We start from the raw sequence: 26,768 nt of genomic DNA on the forward strand, positions 1-26,768 counted from the left end.
ATGAGTTCACTGTATTATGCCAACGCGTTTCTTTCCCAGTACCAAGCGGCAAGTTCGGTTTTCCCAACTGGAGTGTTTCCTGAACAAACTTCTTGCGCCTTCGCGTCCAGTTCACAGCGGACCAGCGCCTATGGCTCGGGCGCTACCGGTTCGCCGTTCTCTACCTCCACCCCCTCGTCCTCCGCCTCTCTGCCGAGTTTGTACAGTGACAGTGGAAGTCTGTCCACCCACAGCCAAGGCATGTACTCCGCAGCTTATGGGCTGGGCGCCGGCGCTTTGAGCATGCACGGTTCACGCTTTGAGCACCCGAGCCTGTCCATGATGTGCGCCGCCGACCCGACCAAGGCGGTCAGCTGCGGCAAGGCAGAGCAGCGGAGCTGCCATCAACACAACGAGGACAACCTCCGGATATACCCGTGGATGAGAAGTACAGGTTTGTGCAAGCTTACATTTCTAAAGGATAGGACTTATGTGTGTCTATAGCAAAGGGAGGGGTGCAGGAGGGAGCGACCTAACGATTACAAAGAACTCTCTTTAACTGTGGCAAGGCGAAGTGGTCAGAGAAACTTCCTGAACTCTGCCTGACGCTGTTCGGGTCTTTTATGGTTCTACGACCTCAATAAAATCACAATTTAAGACCTCTGAATATGCATAAGACAGTGTTGTGCTAAAAAAGTGGGAGATTAGGGGGGAGGGTGCCGAAAGGGGGCTACCACTGCTGTTTTAGTATTCGGAAATACCACGGCTGACTATTAGGACTAACTTGTTCATGTTGTTTACAATGGCATATCTGAATGGGCGGTGGAACAACCCAAGTATTCCCATACGAAATGAACAATATTCCAGCCACGGCGTAAAACTGATATGCTATTGTGACGTTAAAACTAGTCAATTAGTTAACTCCAAATTTTCCATTTTCTTTGATTTAAATTACTGTTGCTTGATAATGTTTTCAGAGATATATTGTAGAGGGACTCTTGTAGCTGTGATTTGTGTCTGCATGTAGCGAACTTGAGGGTTTATGTCTGTCAGAAATTTTGATAAATTACGAGTATGATAAATTACTTAAAATTACTCTTGGTGTAAGTGTAAGGCGTAGGCCTGTACAATTACATTACGTGTGTGTATGGTGTGTGTATGTGTGTGTGTGTGTGTGTGTGTGTGTGTGTGTGTGTGTGTGTGTGTGAGTGTGTGTGTGTGTGTGTGTGTGTGTGTGTGTGTTTGACAAGACAATTCTAATCTTCTAATCTGTCCCTCACTTCTGCAATACAGAAACTGGTGTTGATTTCACCTTTGCTGACTGCTTGTTCTTTCCATTTACTTGTTTCCAGCAGCCAATATTGTTTCCAATATTTAGGCTGCCTAATTGAAAAACAACCTGAATTGTTTTTTTCATGCCTAATTATTTTTGTTAGGACTCAACGAGCACTCCCTTAGCACTAAAGTTCATATTAGTCAATTGTCATACTTCAACACTCATCTGTGTTAGCCGCAGGCGTAAAAAAACAACAGCGTAAATAGTTTTGAAATAGATACCATCTCATTAGCAAGTCCCCTGACATTTGCCAGCAGGTAGGCATATAGCCTTGTTTGAACATACATTCCCTCGGCCCTTTAAAGTTGTTTGTCCCTCAAATTGTAGTCTAGGCATACTGAATGCTTTGCGGACAGGCCTACCTATTGCTATGACGTTAATATGAGCAACTCTTTAACTTAATAAACCGAGTTTCAATTTCAAGCATGATTTAGTCTAGACTCGCTTCATAAAATGGAAGATCAGAAGTGTTAAACTCTGTTCCACACTGAGAGAAACAAATATTTGATAGTCTCTTTGGCTTTGCTAATTAGATTTTTCATGATAAGCCAAATGTTGTTCATGCCGCTGAAACAATAAACTGTGAAGGCGCATCTATAGTCCGGCAGCTATACACACGTTAGGAAGAGAGAGAGAGAGAGAGAGATGGATGGGGGGGGGGGGGGGGGCAGAAATGAGGACTATTATCATACATGACCTACAGTACAATTTGATTATTTTGGTTCTTTTAGATATTGAGTGATCATACGCCTTTAATATGGCCCCTGGAACAGTTCTATGTAGGACAGCAGCTCCATGGGAGAGTCCAAAAAACATCTCGGCATGATTAAATGGTTAAATGGTTCTTCTTATGTTGAGAACATGTTGTATATGCTGTATATATATATCACTAAAAAACATTTTATTATATAAAATATAAAATATAAATTTGATAATACATTCACGCTTATATAAAGTGTAGCTGCCCTTTTTATGATGGTCATTTTATCTCTGCTCTCTGATACACACACACACTGTCTGTCTCTCTCTCTCTCTCTCTCTCTCTCTCTCCCTCTCTCCACTTTTCTCGTGCAGCATTCTTGAGTACAACGTGCGCCTTTGTTTCCAGTTGTCTAAAAGGGTGTTCTGCAGAGACACCAACACAGCAAATGTGCAGTCTGTTTAAAGGGGAAAACAGCTCCACTGTAGTGAATTTCACTCATAAGAAGACGTTTATTTTCCTGTCCTGTCCTCTTTCTGTGTCCTCTTTCGTTTTCCATATTCTTCTCAAGGAATCCGTTTAGCTTGGAGCCAGGCTTATCACACATAAAGTGACACGTCGCCAGAAACGGAAATAAGAACCACACTGACCAAGAAGAGCAATAAAAAAGTTCAAAAAGCACACAAACGTAAAGCAGACTCCATTTGTCGACGGTCTGCTCAAAACGGAAGCGGGATGAAAGCAGTCTGGTTCTCATCGGCGGGGGCGCTGAGCCGCAGCAGGAAGATTTCTCTTCTCTTTTAATACTCTTAAAGCTGTGCCTTACTAAGATGGATACAGCAACGCTTCAGTGCCTCTGTGTAAAGAGACTACCGTATACCGTATATACTGTTGACTTTGGTCGCGTTAAGGAGGAAGTCCGAACGCCAAGCTTTCCTCCAGAATCGGGAATGTGCCTCCCATGTGTACGCGAGAATGATGCGCCCTCGCTTCAAGAGTATTTGTAAACGTTGCTTCTGCGATTTAGCGCTGTATCTAAGATGCACGCGCTAGCTGCAAAGCCTTTTCTTCATGAGCCAGAGCACATTAAGTTACAGGCGTAGAGCCAATATTGTTGAAAAAAAAGCGCATTGGGAAAGCTGAACAACTTCAAAGGGAATTTCAACTGAAAGCTAATTATTTTCATCTAGTAACCAGCACATTACAGCATTTTTCTCAAATGCCCGAAGCTTCTACTACTATTTAATCGTTGTTGTATTGCTTAAAGCAGGAGGCTTTGATGTCTGTTTATATGTTCAGCTCTACTTTTTTCGACAATGTACGCTGTATGCTGTTTGAAATCAATGAATGACGAAAATAAATAAAATAAAATATTTACAGTGAATATGCTGCAACATTTAGGGTATTGTGTCTGAAAAAAACGCAGTATATAGAACATAGGAAAATACAACCTCAATGTGGGAAAATGGATATTAAAATTTTCATAGAACAAAAATCGAATGGTGACCAATAATCCACGTTTTAAATGGTTAAAAGCATATTAAATATTTTAGATACTCGCACAACACATTTAATAGTGATAAATTAACTCTCACAGTGTCTATTTTAAGTTTGGCTATTCACTCTAGATGTGTGACTGAATTCAACACAATTTTCTCGTTCGACAATGGGGAGTTTCCTGGGCTCTTTTGCAGTTTTAAAGCATTTTTTTTTTTTTTTATGAATTTCTTTTATCTGCTCGGTGGGATTGTAGCTATGTATTTGTGTATCCAAGCCAGTTTGAGATGTCTTGGCTTCTTGATCAGCTGTTTATTGGGGCAGACTGATATAATATTTAGCTGTTTCCTATCCCCTGTTGCTAACTTTCTCCAGTGCGCAACCCTTTGTTCAGTGGACCTTAATTTCGGTCATTAACACCTCCGTGTCCTTCGCAGGTGCCGACAGAAAGAGAGGCCGCCAGACCTACAGCCGCTATCAGACTCTGGAACTCGAGAAGGAGTTCCACTTCAACCGCTACCTGACCCGCAGAAGGCGCATAGAAATCGCGCACGCCCTGTGCCTGACCGAGCGCCAGATCAAAATATGGTTCCAGAACCGACGGATGAAGTGGAAAAAGGAGAACAAGACGGCACACCCTAGCTCTCCCGTTGCGGAGCCAACCGGAGGGGACGAGGAAGAAGAGGATGATGAGGAGGAGTAGCAAAGGGGAGAATAAGAGAGAGAGAGAGAGAGAGAGAGAGAGAGACAGAGAGAGAGGAAATCTCAGACTGACGTTAGACCGAAAAGTGACACAGCCTCCTTAATTTCGTGATACACTGAGTAAAGCAAACACTACTACCTATAAAGTAACTGCCCTTCAAATGTAAACTTCTCCACCTACTTGTTTATGGGTTTATACTCTTTAAAGAACTAAACAAGTAAGCATTCGTTCTTTAAACTATGCAACATCCAGTTTGGTTGCAGTAGAATTAAAAATTATATTTAATGTCTTTCATTGTTGTTACTTAACAATGTAAAAGGGAGCCTTTGTGCAACATTCAAAAAATGTCATTATTTTTAAATGCAGGTTATGCGTACTGTGGCCTTTAATATATTTGAATGTACATTTGTGTTATAATTTTTTTTATTTCTGTCTTATTTGTAGCATGATGGCATTTTAAATGCTTTTTGTTTGTTATTCTCCGAGTTATGTACAGTGGACCATAAGATGTATACATTTTCGTGTCACGAGGAATTGTGTCATTAAAACGAAAATGAATGTGAAGAATTTCATTGTCAGCTTTTGAATTTCGTCATTTGTACAAACTGTCCTGACCTTTTTCTTCTATACGACATTCTCGTTCAGTTTCTCATCCTTTACTTCTTTCTGTTTCCTTTTTATCTTTTTGCTAATTATTGTTAGTTAAATTTGTGTTTTCATAGTAGCAACAGCTACAACAGTATATTATTATTACATGTTGTATGTATTATTGTATTACTAATAAGTATTATATTTAAAATGTTTTTATATTTTGAATGTATTATTTTCACTATTTTTATTATTATAATAATAATAATAATAATTATTATTATTATTATTATTATTAGTAGTAGTAGTAGTAGTAGTAGTAGTAGTAGTAGTAGTAGTAGTAGTATTGTCTCTGGCTTTCGTTATATACTCAGTCAATCCAGAGTGTATCATTCCGTTATTGAGCATCATACGGTAGGGAAAATAATATAATCGAACAGCTAATTTGGCGGCAAACGCAATTTATAGGTTTAATCGACTGAGATTTCTCTCAGGCAAAATAAACATTTTTTATGCCACATTTTCATTCTGTGTATGTGTAAAAGCAACTTATATCTTCAGAATTTCCTTATTATTTTTTTTCCATTTTCGTGAAATAATTAAATAGCTGCGCACAACATTGCTTGTACACGTGTAAAATAGTTTGTCACAAAAGCAACCTGGATCCTTAATAGTCAACCATCATCGTTTGCATTCTTGCTGTAGACCAACCTTATGTCAGGAAGTGACCAAAAGATTGCAGTTACATGAGGGGCTGTAAACTAATGTGTTTAGTGCATCAATAAACAGGCCGGAAAACGCCATAAAAAGAACAAAAAAGTCAACAGAATGGGAAACAGGTCTCTCCTTTTCTAGGGTCAGTCCGTATGGCAGCACTGTGTGTTCAGTTTTAAAAAGAATAAAAAGAAAGAAAGAAAGACATTTTCAATCATATTAAATTGTGGTCCAGGCAGATTCTGTAACTTGGGTTAAATGTGTCCGTTTGTATGGTGTCAAACAGTATTTTGTATTCTCAGTGCGCCTTCTTATATATTATTACGTATTGTCTTGTAATATTTTCTGTTACAAGATAATACATAGTTACTATGTACATGTATGTATCTACACGAACAGATGTATATGGCATGACTGCAGTATAACATCTGAAAAATGAAAATTTATTTTCTATTACCACTAAATGGAAATGAAAATATTTACTGTAATAAGCTTACAAATAATATTATATTACAGTTTATATTTTAATGGGTAGTTTAGATCTCAATCGTAGGTAAGCAACTCCGGAGCGCATGAGGATAAACCTGTTTGGGTTTGTTTAAATTTTCTCATTCTGATTTGTATTCTCCTTGGCTTATGTTTTCATAACAACACCACAAATATTTTATGTTATACCATTTGTCTGTAACATGTAACCCGGGACAGCCTTACAAAATGGCCTATTATGCTATTTGCACACAACGAATCAAAGATTTGCTTATAAAGTTATGCATCAGACATTTATGGTATAATAAAGTCATTGCATTACAGAAAGGACTAATCTCACTATGCATTATCCTATGTATGGCATAAAATTTGTCTAAATATTTCAAAGTGTTGATCGGCCAAAGCTTGATTTTATTTTTTAAAGAAAAAAATACAAAGATATACATGAGAAAATGCATCTTCTCATTAAACAATGTTGAGCTTCTGCAAATGCAGCAGAACGTACTTCATTTTTTAATATCAACCATCCAACAAACGTCTAATCTCTGCCTGTATATGAAACAAACACAAAAAAAATGTCTACTCTGTTTCTCAAGCTTTTGTGAAAGAAAAAGATGGCGACGGCAGAGGCACTGCTGCTAAAGCAGTCATGAAGAAATGCAATAAATTCCTTGTTGTTTTATGAAAATTTACAACTTTGTGATAGAACTTTATGAGTGCCTGGGTCCTGGGATTGGCCGAGGATGGTCATGTGGATGGGTAACCGTGAACATGAACTTTTTATGATTTCCCAAGTGGTTATATTGCAGCATTCTTTTGGCCGCTGCACCTTATGAAGCTTCACCGTGTTCTTTAAAGGTTCTTGTTCCATTTTATAGTGTATTTTGGCAAAAAAGAAAATAACAGAACATATGCAGTCCATCCTGGCTCCTCTGTCTCCTGCTATTGAAGAGGGAGACCAACCTCCTCATCGCTCTGCTATGCTAATGTGGCCGACTGTGATTCGGATTTCCGCTGCGATGGATAGTCTGACTGAGATCTGGACACACAGTAGGGTCTCGTCTAATTTTTCATACAGGGATCCGACTCCCGTTGACTAATATGACCGAAACGGATTGAAGCAGTGGCGTTGCTGTCATAGTCACGGCTTCGCGCTAATGGCGGGAGCGGGCAGGGCAGCAGGACTTCCCTAGCGCACGCAACGGCGAAGGGCTCTCCTTACTGTCCCGGCGCTGGGTGACGAATTATCAACCAAGGTAAGGCATGGTGTCATTCCCCCACAAACGCTTGTTTTTTTCCAGCTACAAGCTAATTCCTACGTCCAAATCCTATGCGCCTTCGGTGTAATGAAAAATCGGGCTGTTGTGGCCGCGTGGCTTGGTAGTAAACGCCTTCTCGAAATCCAATTACTCATTTCAAATAGGATGCGACAGGCGCAGGTTTTTTAGGCATATTTAACCGCGGGTTTAAGCATTTTTGAATAAAGGGCTTGCTTGTGCTTTGCTGGAGGATAAAGTTTGGTGTGGACAGAGCGGTCCGAGATGCTGTGAGATGGTTTGATGGACCGGCTTTGTTGCCAATCAGATCGTGGCTCTACTTTCCTGGATCATTCACTACGCGGATTGCTTAATGAAGTAGCACGAGGCAATGCGACATTCCTACGCACTGCGAAAAGCGCTGACACAATGTGAAAACAGGATGCTAAGGTTAAAAATACAATTGACATTAGCTCAAAACAGCCAAATACAAAGTATAAGGTAACTATTATACTGAACACGGCGACCCTGAGGGAGAAGCGGCTTATGTGTGTGTGTATTGTACTGAATATGAATACGCGTCTGGATTCTTTCCTATGTTCCACAGCCGGGAGTATTTGTCATTTAACCTTAGCATCCTGGAGCTTCTTTAAACAGTCACTTTCACACAAACTTTCCAGACCGTTCCATCTGCTGTTGGCTTTATTTAAAAAACGGCAGCTCTTCTTCTAGACCTTTCTTGCTCATATTTCCTCTCCGAGTCCACCGATTTTTAATCTGGTTCAACGCCTAACTGCGCCTGCGCCATTTGTTTTTCGCTAATTTAGTTTGACCTACACCATGGTTTCATCTTATGGGGTGACAACTTTGAAGCAAGCAAATTAGGCTAATGAAGCTAATTAGTTGTTATGTCGCTTTCATAACCAAATATGCACATTCGTTTCCAATCTGTCACTCACCAGTCAATATGTATGAGGATACAGGACATATGAAATTTTAGAAAATACAGACACGTACACGCATTTCATTGGGTTATGCAGCTTAGTTATTCGGAGTGCTTTAGGTGTGTGACTTGAACAAAGCAGTGCATTGTGAAGATGTTTTATGCAAAGCCACTGTATCAATCTGTATCTATCTATCCGCTGTTGATGAGAATTAGCAATGGACACAGGATTTCGCAGCTCGCCCTGTTTCCTCGTTGTTTGGTGCCATCTAGCGTTCTGTTGAGCACAGTGACAGCGTGTCTTCTTCTGGCTTTCAGTTCAGAAAGAGGAGCGACAGCTTGTTATTGCAGTGTGTGCGCGCGCACTACTGTGTATGTCAGAAAGAGTGAGATAGACAGAGAGAGAGGGAGCGAGAGAGAGAGATTTGGTTTATGGCAGTGTGCATTTGTTTGTTGCACCGTGTGTGCGTGCGTGCGTGTGTGTGTGTGAGTGTGTGTGTGTGTGTGTGTGTGTGTGTGTGTGTGTGTGTGTGTGTGTGTGTGTGTGTGTGTGTGTGTGTGTTTGTTTCCTTGAGTGAGTGTGACCTGACATTTTATGGTAGCTATGTATGTGTTGGAAGGGGATGGTGAGGGGGGTGCATGTGTGTGTGTGTGAAAGACAGAGAGACAGAGAGAGACAGAGAGAGAAAGAGAGAGAGAGAGAGAGAGAGAGAGAGAGAGACTTGGTTTATGGCAGCGTGCATTTGTTTGTCGCACTTTGTGAATGTGTGTGTGTGTGTGTGTGTGTGTGTGTGTGTGTGTGTGTGTTTCCTTGAGAGAGTGTGACCTGACATTTTATAGCAGTGTGAGAATGTGCGCCCCCCCCTTGCGTCTTTGAGTCTGCTCTTTTTAATTCCATCCACCAAAATCCTACGTTTGTCTGTTATTGACTGACTTTCTGAACAAATATTTTATTGACTATCCGAATCTTTTACCCTCGCTTTTTAAGCTGTTCCACGTTTGCCACGCATCAATGTAATATTTGAATGCTGACTGATAGCATGTCTGTGAAATAAATGTAATACAGCGCGCAGCACCGGAGGCGCAGATAAGAGCAGAAGTTGGGAGGGGTCTAGGCCTGCTCAGCCCGATGGCAGTGAAACGTAAAAGAATGCAGAGGCTGTAAATTCTCGAGGCTGTTGTTGCCGCCCTTTGAAGTGTCTGCATTCGGGGGAGATTTGTGGCGCTCGCGCAGAAAAGCCGAGCCTTAAGGCCCAATATGCCATCATACGCACTCTCCTGCCTCTTGAAACCCGTCCGTTCGTCAGTAGATGACCGTTCCAAGGTTATTGCATTCTGCGGGAATGAAGCGCGTCGAGGCCCAAGTGCTGCCTGACCTGGGTGCTCACTCACCGGAACTTTAACCCCCGTAATGAACACGCGCACCTACGACCGTTGTATTTAACACTTGCAAAAGTATTTAGTTTTGAGGTTTGTCTGAGTCTCACATTCAGAGCAAAAACAGACAGACACTGGAATTAGAAGGACAGACTGGGGGAAAGGAGGGGGCGCTCCGAGTGTGCGCCGCGCTCAGTCAATACGGACAGTGTGCTGCTCTCCTCCGAGAGCTCTGTATATATTTGACTTGAACACTTAAAGTAATCACTGGCAAACATTTAGCCATTTCCGAAGAGATGACGTTGTTTCCGGGACACTAAATGTAGACTTAATGTTGACACTATACTTGTTTCATTTACTTTATCGAGTTCAGCAAATACCAGGTAAATACAAATACAGTCAATTTTTCAGCGCATACATTGATCGAGGTTCTTTATATATATATATATATATATATATATATATATATATATATATATATATATATATATATATATATATATATATATAACCACCTTAAAAGAATACTTTGAATAGTCAATATAATAACTGTAAGTGCAGTAACAAACACACGACTGTACATCTAACTCAAACGTTTAATACATTTATTTTGTAAGTAATACAATGTGAGACATGTGAGAAGCGAGTTTTTCAAACAACCGTGGTTGAATTACTGGTTTCTAAAAGGAAGCAGTAGTTTGGTCCATCATAAATTTTAAGAGCTATTAATCTTACGCACTCCAGAAACTCCGTGCCTCGGAAGCGCACGTAGAAGCTTTTCATTAATTTCCTAATTTTGTAATAGAGCACACTCCTTTTCTCACCTTCATGAGTACATTGTTAAAATTTACCTGTTGAGTTTCTTTCAGAATTTAACAACACATTCCCAAAAACATTTCCAAATATATATAATTATACAGCGCACAAAAGTCACTCAACACTGTCATTTCTTGTAGTACCGACTATATACATTACATTATCCACTTTACGGATAATAGCCTTAGAAGCTAACTGAAATATTATTAAATACAGAGGTACGCAACAGAGCGTGGGACTATTCTTTACTGTTTAAGCAATCAAACATAAAACCAATTTTGTAAAGACGATCTTAAAGATACACACGTAAAGGAGAAGTACAAATTCTCAAGCATGTTCTTCAAGTCGCAGAACAGTCAGTGCGTGCAGAGCGCATGGATATGTTATTTGAACAATTTTAATGTTGCATGAATTTCAAGCATTCATGACCGCATTGCAGTTAAACAGTAGATTTAGTTTGTGACCCCCCCCCCCCCCCCAGGACACTCTCATGGCTACTGAATATTTCAGTAATAAAATAAGGCACCCAGTGCTAACAGGAATACGTATCAGTGACAAGAATAGAAAAATGTATAGCATAAAGCACTTTTTGTAATGTTAACTGAACAATTGAAGTTAAAAAGCAACTAAAACAGATGCAAGAAAGTAAAACAGCAGAAAAAGAAATTTCCAGAAAATCTGTCATAAAAAGTCATGAAGGCACAAATTACTCACAATATAGACAATGCAAATTAGTGGGCAGTTACGACAGACTTCATAGAAACTGAATGACAGCGAGTGTAGCTCCTTGTCGGCTTGTCGGCTTGTTGGTGTGAAAAAATGGAAACTTCTCTTCCTTATCAGGTCACATTTGAAGTATTTCCTCTGTCCGCAGAAGAGACGTGATTTGTAGCTCTGAAACGGCTTATTTCAGGGCTCCTTCTACCACTGCCGCTGTGCATCATAGTTTGTATGATGAGGTGATGTCAGCTCCGTTGCCTTCTTGGTTGAATTAAAATGATATCTGTATAAAAAAAATGTCAAAAAAGCATTAAATTTAAATAGACTTTAAACATTTCACACATTCTTTTCTTTGGTATGCCAAGTGTAGAAATCAGATGGTTAAGAATTTATAAAAATCGCTAACAACTGTTACCACTCATTAATAATAAACACAGACTTTGACCGAGCAGGTTTTCCCCTTGATTTCTCTTACAAGTGGATACACAATAGATGCTTCCCGTTCACAGAAAGCCAAGCAATGAGAAAGGAAACGCAGCATCCTCGTCATGCCAAAAGGAAACTGAAATGAAAGTAAAACGCACGCAACCCCCTGTCAGCCACCTTTAAAAATATCCACTTGTTGGGGCGCAAATGGTTTATTGGCCGTAGAGCGACAGAACCCCAGCCACTATGACTGTACTCCTGGTTAATGAAAAACACACGCGCACTCGACTAGTGTGGTAAAAACTCGACAAATGCAGAAAAAAAAACTGACTTCTTTGCTGTTGTTCCCAGGCCATATATACATTTTTCCAGTCAGTGTGGAACTCGTGTATGAAATGCGGTCAGAAAGTATGTGTCATGTTCAGATAAGACAGATGCGGCAATAAACTGTTTTATTAAGCCACAGTAAAGGTCAGACTGGAATAGAGAAATGTGTGTAAAGAATAATTATGCTACAGTGCATGAATAAATGCAATTATCTTACAATTACGCATTGCGCAACATTTATAAACTGCACAGATTAAGTTATCAAAAAAGCCAATATAATGTTTCTGCAACCTGTTGCAAGTATGCTGATTTCAGAGACTACTCAATCTCCGACTCACTCAATTCAGTAAACCTTTTTATGATAATTGTTAAACAACATATATTTATAGATGGCAGTGATGACAAAGACATTAAATTGTAGATATGAATTCGCCTGTTTGCCCTGTGTCCTTAACTTTGCGATAAGAGAGGATGAATCACATCTTTGAAAGCATAAACACTAAGACGTAAAGATGAAAAATCCAACCAGTGTAATTTTGAGTTATAGGTGCTTGGAAATCCGACTGCTTTATGTATTTGTTGGCTTATTTGCTGGCACCTCCTTTGTCTTTGGAGAGTGGATCAGACCATAATCTACTGTACATGAGCGCACCTCAGTCGAAGCAGAGGAGGGCGAAAAGTGGCGTTGTATTCAATTTAGCGCTTTAAAATTCCTATGTGATTCACATTGTGCAATCTCATTGGAAGGAAGAGGGAAGGGAGAAGGGCTGAAAAAAATATAGCTTTCTGCTTTGCTCTGGGGTCCCCCGGCGCATGCAATCACAGCCCCCCTCAAGGGTGCTATTTTGCAGGCACGGTCGCTTGCGATTGGTCAATGGCTGGTCAGATGGTACGGTTTCCCTCTGTCCCGCACTGGCACATAGCCACCCAGCACCCCCCCTCAACTAAAACCCAATCTCCGATAAACTACTAATAGCTAAACCACTTGGACTATAAAACACAACAAATCATAAACCAAGGAAAAGAGTCGTGCCCTCCCAATGAGTTCCTATTTTGTAAACTCAACTTTCCCTGTGACTCTGCCCGGAGGACAGGAGTCGTTCTTGGGACAGATACCCTTATACTCCTCCGGATACACAGACCCTTTACGACACTATCCCGGTGCTGGTTATGGAGCTAGCAGTGTCCAGGAGAAGGCGTACCCCTCCTCCTTTTACCAGAACGGTGCGTACGGCAGGGCGAGCGCCGCCGGTGCCTGCGATTACGCGACGGCGAGCTTCTACAGGGAAAAGGACCCTACTTGTGCCCTCTCCAGCATAGAGGAACACTCCCTCGTCCTCAGTCAGGACCACCGTAAAACAGACTGCACAGGGCCGGCGGGGAAAAGCATCTACACCGAGGGCGACGAACAGAAGCCGACGGCGCCGGTTTACCCGTGGATGCAGCGAATGAACTCGTGCAACGGTAAGCGTTCTCTTGTCACGTTTCCTTCACTGCTCTCCATTATTTTTTTGGCTCCTTGTTGATACAGCTGAAGCGAGCTGTGCGACTTACTGCCCGAGTGTGCGGTGCCGGAAGCCCATACAGTGTAAATACTCTCACCATTCTGTTCGTCCCCACCATAATGTCACATTGAAACCAGAGAACACGCACATGCCACCCTTGTTATCGGTCGTACATGATAGCATATTTATATAGTCGTATCCTACAGCAGATGAAGAATAATGTAGTTCGGCTTTCTCCAGGCTTATATTTATACCGAAGATTAAACGTGAAGTGCTTTGCAAGACTATGGCAGTTGCTGTATCAGCGCGTGCCTCTTAGAATAAAATGACTCGTATTGTTGTTTTTGACAAGGTCCCCCTCTGTTCGGGCGCTCTTGCACACTATAGCAAAAGGCGCAAGGCAAATTCAATTTATAATACCAAACTCTGCCGCAAAAACCACGGAGAAATCGGTTTGACAGGAATAATGAAAGTGGCGGTACTATTTACATATCAAACAATGCATATCATGCATAGTCAAGCTGATGTTTAAAAAAAAATCAGAGAGAAACCTTAGTAGACAGTGTAAGGTCGACTGATAAATGTCACTTCTAAGAGCGCCATAATTCTTAACAGTATAAAGTTCCCTCTATTTTTATTTACTTCCTTTAAGAAGCTTAACTCTTTGTTTTGTCTGGTCGAATGTTAAAAATGTATGGGTTTCATATGGGTTTGGCAGCCTTGGTCTGTTAAAAATCAGCAACATCTCTAAAAAAATAAAAAATGCAGCAGATCTCAGTGTATTTCCATAAAGATAAGACGTTTGATATGATATCTTAAAATAGACCTAGTGTACAAGCATGCAGCACAAATGAAAACATGGTGCTTCCTCAGTTTTCCTCTGAGAGTGTTTTTACATGATTCTGGACCTATCCAACTCTGACTGGCACTTACAGCAGAGTCTGAAATGAAAAAAAAAAAAAAACAATTACCAGTCACCAAAGCTACATTGTAGATAGCATTTAGAATGCTTAAAAATTCTCCTGAGGCATGAGACTCGCAAGTCATGTTGTTACCCTCGAGCTGTTTTCCTCGGATACATTTGTCATTGTAATATGCACGCTTGCAGTGTTAATGTTTGACTTTCCTTTCCCCCCTTTCTTTCCTTTTTTATGACAGGGACCTTCGGTAACCCCGGCCGGAGGGGTCGACAGACGTACACCCGTTACCAGACGCTAGAGTTGGAGAAAGAGTTCCATTTTAACAGGTATCTGACCCGGAGGCGTCGTATCGAGATTGCGCATGCACTATGCCTGACGGAACGCCAGATCAAGATCTGGTTCCAAAACCGGCGCATGAAGTGGAAAAAGGAAAACAAACTGATCAACTCTTCACAAACCAGTGGCGAGGAGGAAGAAGAGAAGAGGACAGAATGAAACTGTGCTAAAGAATGAAATGTAAGAAATATGAAAATGGCTTAGAAGGCATAAGACACCTCAACTTATCATCAGAAAGGATGACTCTCCCCTGTGTACATAAATTCGCGCCGGTGAAAGTGTGTTGGTAAATTCGCTGTAGCATTCCACTTATTGCCATTTTGTTATTATAATTATTTTCTTTTTCTTTTTTCTTTCTTTTTTACATGATGTCGTATTAATGTGTTTTTGTGCGCGCATATCATGACTTAGGATTTGGTCTTATACATAAGACGACCATGTTTAACGAAGCTATTTGAAATGTTACATTCGTGTTCATATTTAAGCTATGTGAAAATAAAATGAAATTCTCATTGTACGAAATAACGTATTTCTTTCCAAACCTATTGTGATTTAAACATTGTTTAAGGTGCATAAAGTGCATAAATGGTTTACGAATAATAATACTGGAGCTAGTACATACTTCAGGCTAGTCAGCTGAGATGAAGGTTTATATGAATTTTGTATGTGTTTGTAAATTATGTTGTTAATTTTATCAGGAAAAAATAAACTAACAAAATTTTCCTCCTGCTATGTCCTTTTTACAAACAGCAGTGTCATTTTGGATGTAACCTTACTGAGGTACATAGCCTATGTGAAAACTATTTCCATGGAAAATAATCAAACAAGTGCGCAATTATAGTATGCAACTGGTCCCGTTACAGGGTGAAGGCATTTATTTAACCCCATCAAATCTTTGTAGTTTAATGGTCCAGAGATTTGTCCAGAACTTCAATAAACACCAGATTGCATTTATCCTAGAACAGGCATTACTTTCCAGGAAAACCACCATGCCACGTGTTCTCAGTGCTTCAGCGCCAGGCAACGGTTTGCAAGGAACAGGTACACGCACTCAAACAACTCGTTAATCAGGGAACTGGTTTCGCTTTCCAAGACTGAAAGGCAAAGTGACCAACAGCTCGACTGCAGTATGCCCTTTGCAATGTGAAAGGAAGGGGTCAATGCTCTTTAGGAGATAGTTAAAGGAGAAAGCTGACCTGTCCGCGCCGTGCACTCACCCAGAGCCGGTCAAAAGCTTTGGAGCTTGAGCCACTTACCTGTCCTTTCAGGTAAAGGCGTATAATTCAACATACGAGAACTCACGGCACTTACACTACAATAACATTTTAAATGATAAATAATCTGAGTTTCATCGGAAACACTAAGCGTGCTTGCATATGCTTAAATCTATGTGAACATATGTCTTTGTTTCATAGTGAATAAGCACCTTAAATGATACATTTTGAATATTAGCGCAGTTGCACTACAGTTCTCCGACCGTCCTTTTTTGTAGCCCTCTTTTCTATTCTTGCTCAGTGTAAAATGTTTACTCTGCTGTAACCACTATCTGGAATATTTCAACTGTAGTTTTCCGGTTTAAATGTAAGCACAAATGTATGACTAAAGGGTGGATTGCATATCATGATGCACATACATGAAATAACTTGTGTCTTTGTGTCAACAAACCATATATCAGCTTGAACCATCTATCACAGCCTCACATTCCTTATGGGCTGTACAGTCCATAAATATTGCAATGAGATACACTACATGAAGTATGTAGACGAGGAGCTAAAATGCTCTTCTCGTTTAACCGGAGAACAGAAATGGCGTGCAAGTAACATCATCAGAAATCACCTGGCCATAAAGCAACATAAAACTAACTCAAAAGTAGACACTTTTTATTATATGATAACACATCTTTTTTAGACGGGGTAGAAGTAGCAGTAGTATTGAGGTCCTTTTCAAAGTGATGGTTTAAACATTGCCAGCTACAATTGTCTACAATATGTTTTTAATATGGTTTTTAACCATACTGTGTATTATTGTTTAGCTATTAACAATGCATGCTTGATATGTAGGCATTTTATTGTATTAAACGGAAATAAATACTCTAAACCTCGTCATGCTTACAACACGAAATAAGCAAGATACTGACCAATAAATTTGTCATTATATTTTCACGGTAAAGAGAATAAAACGGGTAGAGAAACTTAGAAAATGTCTTCCTTGTGCTATAAATAACTTCCCCAGTAGGTGACGCTGTCTGCTCACACGCTGCATTTCCATGCCATGGGAGGCACACGTTGACTCGAGCCTAACGACTCCCCGTCTCGTCATCATTTGTAACCATAGAGCATGAATTACCTCTTGAAGTCATCAGTGAGAATTTACGACTGGTCAACAAAAGCACGTGATTCCCAAACGCACCCCCACCCCCATATTTGGCCGCATACATAGCAAAAACGAAGTACAGTGCATTGCTATAATTCATTAATACATCATAAATCGTGAAGCACAGCGTTATAACGACCAAGATCTACAAATCAAGCCCTCTAAAACAACCTAAATGAGCTCTTACTTTGTAAACTCGTTCTCAGGGCGCTACCCAAATGGCCCCGACTATCAGTTACTAAATTATGGAACTAGCAGCAGCGCTATGAACGCCTCGTACAGGGACTCCGGCACCATGCATTCAGGCTCTTACGGCTACAACTACAATGGGATGGACCTAAGCGTCAATCGTTCAACCAACACGGGCCATTTCGGGGCAGTTGGGGACAACTCCCGGGGCTTCCAGTCTCCAGCCCCGGAGACGCGATTCCGACAGCCGTCAAGCTGCTCACTTGCGTCCCCGGAGCCGCTGCCATGCTCCAACAGCGAGAGCCTGGGACCTAAAGGCTCTTCACCCCCTTCCGACCAAAGCGCCTCCACCGCGGGTAGCAACCTCAACAAGAACACACATTTCACAGAAATCGACGAAGCCAGCGTTTCATCCGAGACCGAAGAAGGCTCCCACAGAGCGGCCAACCCGGCTCCCCGGACGCAGCAGAAGCAAGAGACCACGGCAACCTCCACCACCTCCGCGACTAGCGATGGCCAAGCGCCACAAATATTCCCCTGGATGCGGAAACTACATATTAGCCATGGTACTCTTGTGTTATCCTTACGCCTCTTTGCTGTTAGCCAAATAACAATGTTTAATATGAGTCTCTGCCTGTTTGTAGCTAAACTGTGCTGCTAGAATTAGCCTCTATTTTACATTTCCGAGAAAGTGCCATAAATCTTTCAAGTGTGGAGCCTCACAAGCTGTACGAGAGAAAGGGAGCGAGGTGGAAGAGAGGGCAGTGACGCTTAGAAGTTGTTGTTTCTTTGAAAACTTCTGCTTTATGGCGTGTGGGAATGTGATTACTTTAGGGGGAGAAGAGAGGCAATAAAACTGAGAAAGGCGAGAAAGAGAAAAGGTGGGATGAGTTGGGAAAATCAAACGTTGGGGGAGAAAATGGGCTATTTGTGAAAAACAAGAAAATGGTAAGCGAGCTTCAATAAATAAAACATAATATTTCATTGGATGAAGTTTGAAGAACAGTTAGAGAGACTGACTGAGAGGCAAATGTGCACTGTACCATTTGGCGATTGCACTGCATTCAGTCATAAATCGTGAGTGAGACATTGGTATTTGTGTGTTCTTTTCCACACTGCAAAAATTTGCTGGCAATCTGCTGTTCTAATGCTGTGTTGCGCCACTCTCGCTAACGTTTTATTCACTCTTGCATTTTATCCATGCCATTCAGATATGACTGGACCAGACGGCAAAAGGGCCCGAACTGCCTATACCCGCTATCAGACGCTAGAGCTGGAAAAAGAGTTCCATTTCAATAGGTATCTCACCCGGAGGAGGAGGATAGAGATAGCCCACGCTCTATGCCTCTCAGAACGACAAATTAAGATCTGGTTCCAAAATCGGCGGATGAAATGGAAAAAGGACAATAAGTTGAAGAGCATGAGTCTGGCTACGGCAGGTAGCGCTTTTCAGCCATAATGTTAACGCAAATCATATCTAAGTGTTGTGCAAATGAAAGCAGGAAGGAAAAAACTAATGAAAATATGTTTCAATACACTATACCGAGTACTGTAAAAAGCGGCACCTTTCGGCATGTTGTTGAATGTTTTAGGCAACTTAAAATTTTGTGGTACTGCTCAAACTTAACGGAAGTTAGTGTTCATAGGCTGTTCTTTTAATACTATCTTATTATTTCGAGGAAAAAGGGAAAAAGGAAAAAATGCAAAATGCCGCAAGTTGTTCTTGTTATGAATATTGTTTGTGTCAAGTGCTATGTTAATGCTTTCTTGAGAGTTAGCATGTGAGCTCTTAAATGTTATAACTTATTTACTACCTATAAACGTGTATACTTTGAGTTTACAGCTTAGAGAAGCATCCGCCCAAATATGAAGTGAAGCTCTAGTTTAGTGGTGACTGCAGTAAGTTCAGCAGAAGCCTTAATGTGTTCCATGGTCCTATATGTTTTAATGTCATTGTCTAGATCATGTTATCGGACTTTTGTCATGTGTTCAAATTCTTCAATTATTTTTGAAAAAAAGGAAATTTGTAAATAGTCCTCACTAGATTCCTGTATCCGGTCATACGTGTGTATAGTTATATTCAAAATATGTAATTGTATATTACTGGATCATGTTTATGTTCCCCTCAAAAAAGTTGTACATATTGAACATTTTTATTGTGACCAGTTGGCTATTTGTAGTAGGCAGAGTGAATGGCAAACGTGTGTGGAAAGCGAAAAAAAAGCTAATGTCATGTTGAACTGCCTGTAAGCATTTTGCCAATACGCTTTTTGTATTTGTTTGTAGCTTAACTTGGAGTAAAAAAAATAAATAAATAAAGTTCCCCATATTCAGACCCAACACTTCTAGAACGGTGTTTCTGTTTGTATTATGTACCCGCCACTCTCGGGGGTTAAAATATAAAATGTGACGGTCCAGCACAATTAACACACATACAGAACAATTTGCTTTACCTAACAGTTTCCAGAGACAAATCACAAATTTACAATTATGAACACAACATTATAAACAATATGCTTAATGTTTCTAGCAAAACTCAAGGCCTTCTGCAAGATAAACTGTAGACTACACCACGCCACAACCTAGTATTGAACACTTTGCCTGGAACTTTAACGCATATGGCACACAACATCAAATACAAACAGTTAAAATAAATCCAAGCACTACTTCAGAGCTGCAAAGTAAAACGCCAAACCTAAAACAAAAAGATTTCTCTCTCATATCCACGACATTTACAAGATCTTCTTTTTAAATAGGCTACATCGCCCCTCAGTATACAGTAGAACTTTCAATAAACAAACACTGAACTTTAAAACTTACCACGAGTGCCCAACCGTTTTGCCACCTCTAAGGCGACTTTTGAGAGCCGAGTAGAGGTCCTAAAATTGCACCAGCTGCCCGCACTGCCTGGCCGACTTGCCTTTTGCAATTTAGCTTTTGCCTTTGACCAAACTATACCAAAAGTAGCTATGACATTTACATGTCAAACGGATGAGCGTTTTATCTTGAAGTTAGATCGTAAAAATTGGCCAGGCCACAGACAGATACCCCTTACTGGCTCTCAAAAGTCACGTGGGGTCCATAAAGTTAGTTTTATGGTTTTGGGGAGTTGACAATGTACTATATATTTCACATTCTAGAATGCAAGTGACGGTTTAACTGCTTCGAAGGGATTCTAAAGGGTCAGTAGTGAGGGGAAGAGCGCACTAGTAGGCCAGTACACTGCCCGTGTCTGGTCCATACTCTGTCTCTCTGGTTCTACCCATTTGGAGGCGGATATAAGGATAGTGGACCGTGCGCACTCACAGTAAGTTCAGTTTAAGCCTACATTGGTAGATGATCTGAGGAGAGGTGGGAAGTAGAGGGGACCGTCTCTACTCCTTGTGTCAATCATTTCGTTTCTCTTTCATTGAAAAGTATTAAGGCTTTCCATGTCAAAATTATTCACTTTTCTGAATTCTGTCCATTGGAAACGTTGACACATGGTAAAAGTGGATCGTGTGAAATGCGATGCTTGTCAAAGTGGAACTTAAGGCAAAATCAACGAAAACAAATCCTATAATTCTTCTCATTGTTATGCAGCGAACATTTAAATATAAATCTGTTTGTGGGTTTCAGTGTGGGCCTTTCAGGATGTTTGGTGTTTGGGTCTCACAAGGTACAAACATAATAAATATTCGACTCCAGTATGGTCAACTAATGGTTACAAAACATCAAGATTTTAAGTGGTCGATATCAAAGTTATGCATTCTATAAATATAATTTCAGATCAATGATAGACTACAGTCGATGGCTTCTAATAGTTTTATTAGTTTTGCGTTTATATGCTATATGCGTTCCTTTTGCCTTTTTTGTGGTTTGTGGTTGACATACATTTTTGAAATTTCTTTGGTCTCTCTCTCTCTCTCTCTCTCTCTCTCTCTCTCTCTCTCTCTATCTCTCTCTCTCTCTCTCTCTCTCTCTCTCTCTCACACACACACACACACACACACACACACACACACACACACACACACACACACACACACACAACATGACAATATACCTCCCCCAGTTCTACAAGCAAATCTTTGTTCCTTCCCCGCCCATCTATTTTCCAAAAAGGAAACGTCTGAATAATACACAGTGGCAGAGAAATCTCTCTAAAACACAAGTAGAGCTAAACATTTTCTTACCGATATACGTAAATATAGGAAATAAAATTTAAATCGTCTACTTTTCGAATGGCCAATATGGGAGGAAGATGAGTAAAATGCTGAAAATTTACAGAATAATTATCCTCGCGGTGTATATACTTCCATACTTCCAGCTTTGTTAAGTGCATTTCTGCTACCTCGAGTCAACTCGGGTTCAACTCCAGTGCAGTTTCAAACTGTATATCATTAAATTGCACTCAGTACGGGTGAGAAGTGCTGCCCTTTCCAAATTTTCGCTCAGTAGGAGAAACTAAGACGATACTACTGCCATCAGTTGTCATGATTGTTAAGTTTGGGATGTAAGTACAAGAAGACACTCTAAACTAAACTTTCTTCTATTATATTGACCAAAATTTCTTAATAATATATCAAACACAGTCGATTTAGTAAGTCGATTTGGTAAGTAGCGTTTTTAGCTGTATTTTTTTTTCCATTTTTCCCATAACAAAAATTGCTTACATATATACAAGCTGGATGACGGCCAGTATGAAAGCTTTTAAAGGCTTTATGATTTACTGTCGTTCAAACAGCCTGTATACCGGGAAAGACAGAATTGTTACTACATTACAATTTCGCTATTTTATTATGGTGTGTAACATTTTCCTAAGTTTATGTCACCTCTCAGGATATTAATTTATAAATTAAACAAACAATCTGTAATATGAAGCATTTTGGCACTAATACAGTACACACACACACACACACACACATACACACACACACATGTGTGTGTATATATATATATATATATATATATATATATATATATATATATATATATATATATATATATATATATATATATATATGCCCCTCCAAATCAGATTCTGTAGCTGAATGTTTCCAGTGTTTTATAACCTGACACTCTGCTTTCACTTGTGTTGGAGGTTGTATAGCTCCCCATTTGCCCTTTGGTGTGTGTGTCTGAGAGAGAGAGGGAGAGGGAGGAAGTCTCAGGCCGTAAACAGGAAGGTAGAATTCTGGTCGCATGTATGAGTCGAGAGTTTCCATTTTATTTTTTATCAGCTTCCTAAACGATATAGGACTCAATGCTACATACAGGAACCTGATCAGCTCTCTCAGAAGTTAACCAAAGTCAATTTGAATCATTACCGAGCATTCCATTTCCAAAGCCTTTCATTCGTGTTTCAATTTGCATAGAGGAGCATTAATAGGACTCTGCCTTGTTTTTCTGTGTTGGGGAGTAACTAGGCGACTGGGCCTTAGTTCTAGGTGCATTTGTGCGTCAGAAAAATGAGGTGTGTTAGACACGTTTTGACACAAACTTAAAGGATCAAACAGGACAGTGTAGGCTAGGGTAAAAAAACGAAAACATGAGTTTTGTTATGCTGTGATGATCATTTTCTATAATTTATGCTAGCTTTGGGCTGTATATTGGCTTTAAATCGCGTCTACTACGTCTGTTATTAAGGACACCTTTGGAAACGTTCTAAAGAGAAAATGCATATAAGAAAAAACATGCTTTTTTTCTTTGTAACATTTGCCAAACGAATTTTTAAACCAGACAATTAAAAAAAAAAAAAAAAAAAAAAAAAAAAAAAAAATATATATATATATATATATATATATATATATATATATATATATATATATATATATATATATATAAATCTTATATATATAATATATATATATACATATATAAATCTGGTCACTTGTTCAGGGCAGAACCATTCTCTGTCTGTGCGTGTAGACTTCAACTATATCGACGCAGCGATTTTGAACGTTTAAATTGCCATTTTAACAGCCTAATGCGTTCTGCATATTGATAGGGGCAATCTCCGACCGCATCTCATCCATAATGCATGAGGACGGGATCATCCGGAGGTCAGCAGACGAGCGCTGCTGCGAGGGCGCAGGCGCGAAACAATACGGCTTGTCCATCATACACAATTACACCATGTTTATCCTGGAAAAAGGAGGAGGAAAGGTTGATGGAATGTTTTTATTTACCTATGTTTTCCTCCTCCTCCTCCACTGTATCCGATCTGTGAGACGGGACGCCTAACAAAAACATCCCGAAATGAAATGTGGCGTTAAGAAACACGCCTGGCTTTACTTGTTTCTCGTGGTCTGTTTTTTGACGCTGTCGGCCACCACACGAGATGAATTTGAGGAAGTTATTTTTCATGTTTTTTTATTATTTTTTTGCAATTAGCCAATAGATATTAAGTGAAAGAAACAGGCGGTCAAAATAAATAATCAAGCCAGTTCCCGGAAAGCATCATTTTTGTCTCCTCTCGTTCTTTCTTTAATGATGCATGTATTCCTGTATGTGTAGACCTTATACGTGTCTAATTATAATATACTGAAACATTTATTTAAATTGCAAGTTTGGTTTCAAAGAGACGTGCGCAGTTTAACGTGATTTAATGTGCTGGTGCTTTCCTGTAGTAAATTCATGCTTGTATTTATAGCTGCCTAGTAGTCTAATAATAATAAAAAATAATACATAATTTAAGATACGATTATCTCTAGACTTCGGTTTGGTTTCCTTTAGAGGTCTTTCACAGAGTGTAATGAAAGCGCTGGCAGCAACTCGATAAATAAAAAATCAAGAAAAATGAACACATTGTCTAGGATCTTCCTTAATGCTGTGAAATTTAGCTCGTAAATTTAGCTGAAACATTTTTTTAAAAGAGCATATTTCAATTTCACCTGTACAAGATGTGCGCATCTATAGTTCTCTTCTGTATTTGTGACTGAGGTGCAACGCTCCTCTGCGGCCAGCAGAGCCCGCTTTAGACCAACTTCACAGCGGACAGAGACGCTGTACTTTCTCTTCAGTCGACTTGGGAATTTAGAAACAACTGTTTTAAAATTACCAGAAATGTAACTATATCAGAATACAGATTCTCTTGACCTCCATTTCTGACCGCATATCTGAGAAAAAACGCCCATTACGGCTGAGAATAGAACGCTCGCGTAAAATGGCGACCGGAATTTCATAAGTCCTCTTGGTTCGTTCATCCCTTTGTTGAAAATCAGGAAGCACGAAAACAGCATCAACACGCAGCAATATGACTCACATATACGCAAGTATTTCTCTTTCACCGTTTAGCTTTAATCTTCCCGGAGCGAGTGAAGGTGAACCTTGGTGTCTTTGGACTGGAGAGAGAGGAGCGTGGGGTCAGAAAGTTGAGGGGTCAAAAGTTTACGCGGTGCGTGACTCGACCGTCGGCTGTCGACTCTGCGCGCTAGACCAATTGCTGGATGTCAATGGCAAAGTGGGAGAGGGAGAGAGGGAGAAAAAGGAGGGAGGGAAACGGGGGGGGAGTGAGGGGATTGTTTCATGCGCAAAGATGAGAGAAATGATATTAGGAGCCGGGTCCGCTCAGGGGCCGACCTTCGTTGTATGACAAAGCAAACCCCCACGAAAGAGTGAGAAAGGGCGAAAGAAAGTAGAACTCGGCTGAAAGGATAGGAGAAAAGAGGTCCTGTTTAATGGATGCTCGCTCACTTGCAATGTAGATTTCTCTCAAACTACGAAAAATGTGTTGCTGAAATAATAAAAAGGCCTTAGCATTTTATAGTAAAGAGATATCTGCAACCCTATCTTGAAAATCATTACACCTAAGTAGTTATTATTGTTATTATTGTTATTATTATCTTTAGTATGTTGGCAGCAAGAGTTGCTGTAATAATAAGCTTGAGTGGTTCTGGATATAGAGGTATGAACGTGGTGGTTGCTTTTTCTTTTTCTTCTTTTTTTGATGTTATCAGTACATCAGTTAAACTTCTCTTTTTGCTACTATAAATTCAAATTGCCAACATTTCCAATGAGCAGAGTCAGGCGGGCTGTGAATCATTTTTAGATGGTTGAACGAATGAAATTGAGAAAATAATTTTAGGTGTCATATTTGTCTTTTTTTTATTCATGTGTGCTGCTGTGCTAGAGAACTTTGTTGAGTAGTATAATTAAAGAGGATTTTGTGAACGAATTTAAAGAAAAACTGACCCAAACAATTAAATATGCAGAGTGACCACAAGAGGAAGACCACATGGAGCATTTTGTTTATATGCTTAAAATGTCGACAAGTTGTTGTCTTTACCTACAACTGAGATAAACAAGAAAACGTAAGTAAGACGCAATTTCCCTTGTTACAGAAACAACAACACTAGTAATAACCTGATCCGACTGAATGTGAAAAATATTAACAACATCGCCGCACTTTTTACTTTAAGATAGATAAAGGCGGTGTTATTTGTTCATCTGCGCCTGAACGCAGACCTAGCAATATGACCAAAACAAAAACACTCAAATGAATAATCTGCGACCTGCGAGCGCGTGTGAAGGCTGCTTTCTTTACTGTGTAATATATTTCATACGAGCGACGTGTAGAATGAGATCTGAACGAAGAAATTGATAATTCAGCATATAAATAATTACGTTACAAGAATAAATACTTCGAACAAATGGCGGCAGCTCAAGATGATATAATTCTGAGCGGATTGGTACTTAGAAAAACAAAGTGCATGAGTGGTGAATAATCGTATTAGAAAACAGGTCCCCGTTGGAGTTCACGCAGAGTTCATCGAATTAATTTCCATTCCATCGTAACATGTGCCGTTGCCTGGCAGGGATATGCCGTGCATTATAATTTTTAGAATCCACACATCGTTTCAAAAGAATTGAGAGTGAATTTTAGTCTTTTCTATTTTTTTGTGGAGTGTTATCATCTTACGACTGAAAGGTTGATCTCTGCACTTTGACTGAAACTAGCTGTTTTGTAAACACCCTGAAAAGATTAGAATTAACTCAACTTGGTTTTCACGCCGCTTTTTTCATGTGTAAATGTGAAATGTTTGGTTTCTGTTCTAAATGTACTAAATTGGCAACCTACTGTATGTATGTATATATGTGTGTGTTGTGTGTGTGTGTGTGTGTGTGTGTGTGTGTGTTGTCAAGATGTTTGAAAAAGCTTATCTCATTAAAGCCAAAACACAAAAGCAAAAAAGGCTTAAGATGTTTCCATATTATAAAACTGAACATATGCAAAGTACAGTATGCAAAGTTAGAAATGTTATTTTATTTTTATGAGCGCAAGAAAAAAATAAGTGGAAAACATGCTCTGTGGTTAGACTGATTGGTGGGTTTCAAAAGGCTTTTAGAATGACCCCCCTCCCTAGCCCAAGCTATTTTTCTTCAAAGTAATGACCTGGGCACAATTCAATATGAGCGCGCAAACTGTGCATGCATTACTATAGAACTTGCGAGTGGGAGAGACCCGTAGAAGGGGTGAACCGCAGGTCAGCGCGTCTAACAAATATTAAAATGTACTGGGACTTGTGACACGCCTCACTGTTTAACAAAGACTGCCAAAGTGCGAGATTAATACGAAAACTTGAGAGTCCACAAC

The 26,768-nt window shown here is 39.9% G+C and overlaps 4 protein-coding genes and 1 long non-coding RNA gene across 7 annotated transcripts in view; 4 read left to right on the forward strand and 1 right to left on the reverse strand.

The window, feature by feature from the left end:
* hoxb7a (homeobox B7a) lies at positions 1 to 4,782 on the forward strand. The gene is made up of 2 exons (XM_017684320.2): positions 1 to 433; positions 3,950 to 4,782. The coding sequence occupies exons 1-2, from the start codon at positions 1 to 3 to the stop codon at positions 4,213 to 4,215; spliced, it is 699 nt and encodes a 232-aa protein (XP_017539809.1). The 3' UTR covers positions 4,216 to 4,782.
* A 2,052-nt stretch (positions 4,783 to 6,834) lies between these two features.
* hoxb3a (homeobox B3a) overlaps positions 6,835 to 26,768 on the forward strand; it is a 52,884-nt gene continuing 32,950 nt past the window's right edge. For 2 of the 3 annotated variants that reach the window (XM_017685404.2, XM_017685430.2), the window contains exon 1: positions 6,835 to 7,259. The gene's annotated coding sequence lies outside the window, so the exon portion shown is untranslated. Of the gene's footprint in view, positions 7,260 to 20,421; positions 20,499 to 26,768 lie in introns of those variants that run through there. The other variant, XM_017685422.2, reaches the window with a different exon arrangement.
* On the reverse strand, positions 10,158 to 20,410 carry LOC108413132. The gene is made up of 2 exons (XR_001856734.2): positions 20,012 to 20,410; positions 10,158 to 11,398 (listed from the first exon to the last, which is right to left on the reverse strand). It is a non-coding gene; the product is annotated as an uncharacterized LOC108413132 (long non-coding RNA).
* On the forward strand, positions 12,610 to 15,361 carry hoxb6a (homeobox B6a). Its single transcript, XM_017685495.2, has 2 exons — positions 12,610 to 13,332; positions 14,532 to 15,361. Exons 1-2 carry the CDS (start codon positions 12,909 to 12,911, stop codon positions 14,786 to 14,788), a joined length of 681 nt encoding a protein of 226 aa, XP_017540984.1. The 5' UTR covers positions 12,610 to 12,908; the 3' UTR covers positions 14,789 to 15,361.
* On the forward strand, positions 17,063 to 19,531 carry hoxb5a (homeobox B5a). The gene is made up of 2 exons (XM_017685470.2): positions 17,063 to 17,757; positions 18,403 to 19,531. Exons 1-2 carry the CDS (start codon positions 17,178 to 17,180, stop codon positions 18,648 to 18,650), a joined length of 828 nt encoding a protein of 275 aa, XP_017540959.2. The 5' UTR covers positions 17,063 to 17,177; the 3' UTR covers positions 18,651 to 19,531.

This window comes from Pygocentrus nattereri, chromosome 14 (assembly GCF_015220715.1).
Source record: "Pygocentrus nattereri isolate fPygNat1 chromosome 14, fPygNat1.pri, whole genome shotgun sequence".
Lineage (NCBI taxonomy): Eukaryota > Metazoa > Chordata > Actinopteri > Characiformes > Serrasalmidae > Pygocentrus > Pygocentrus nattereri.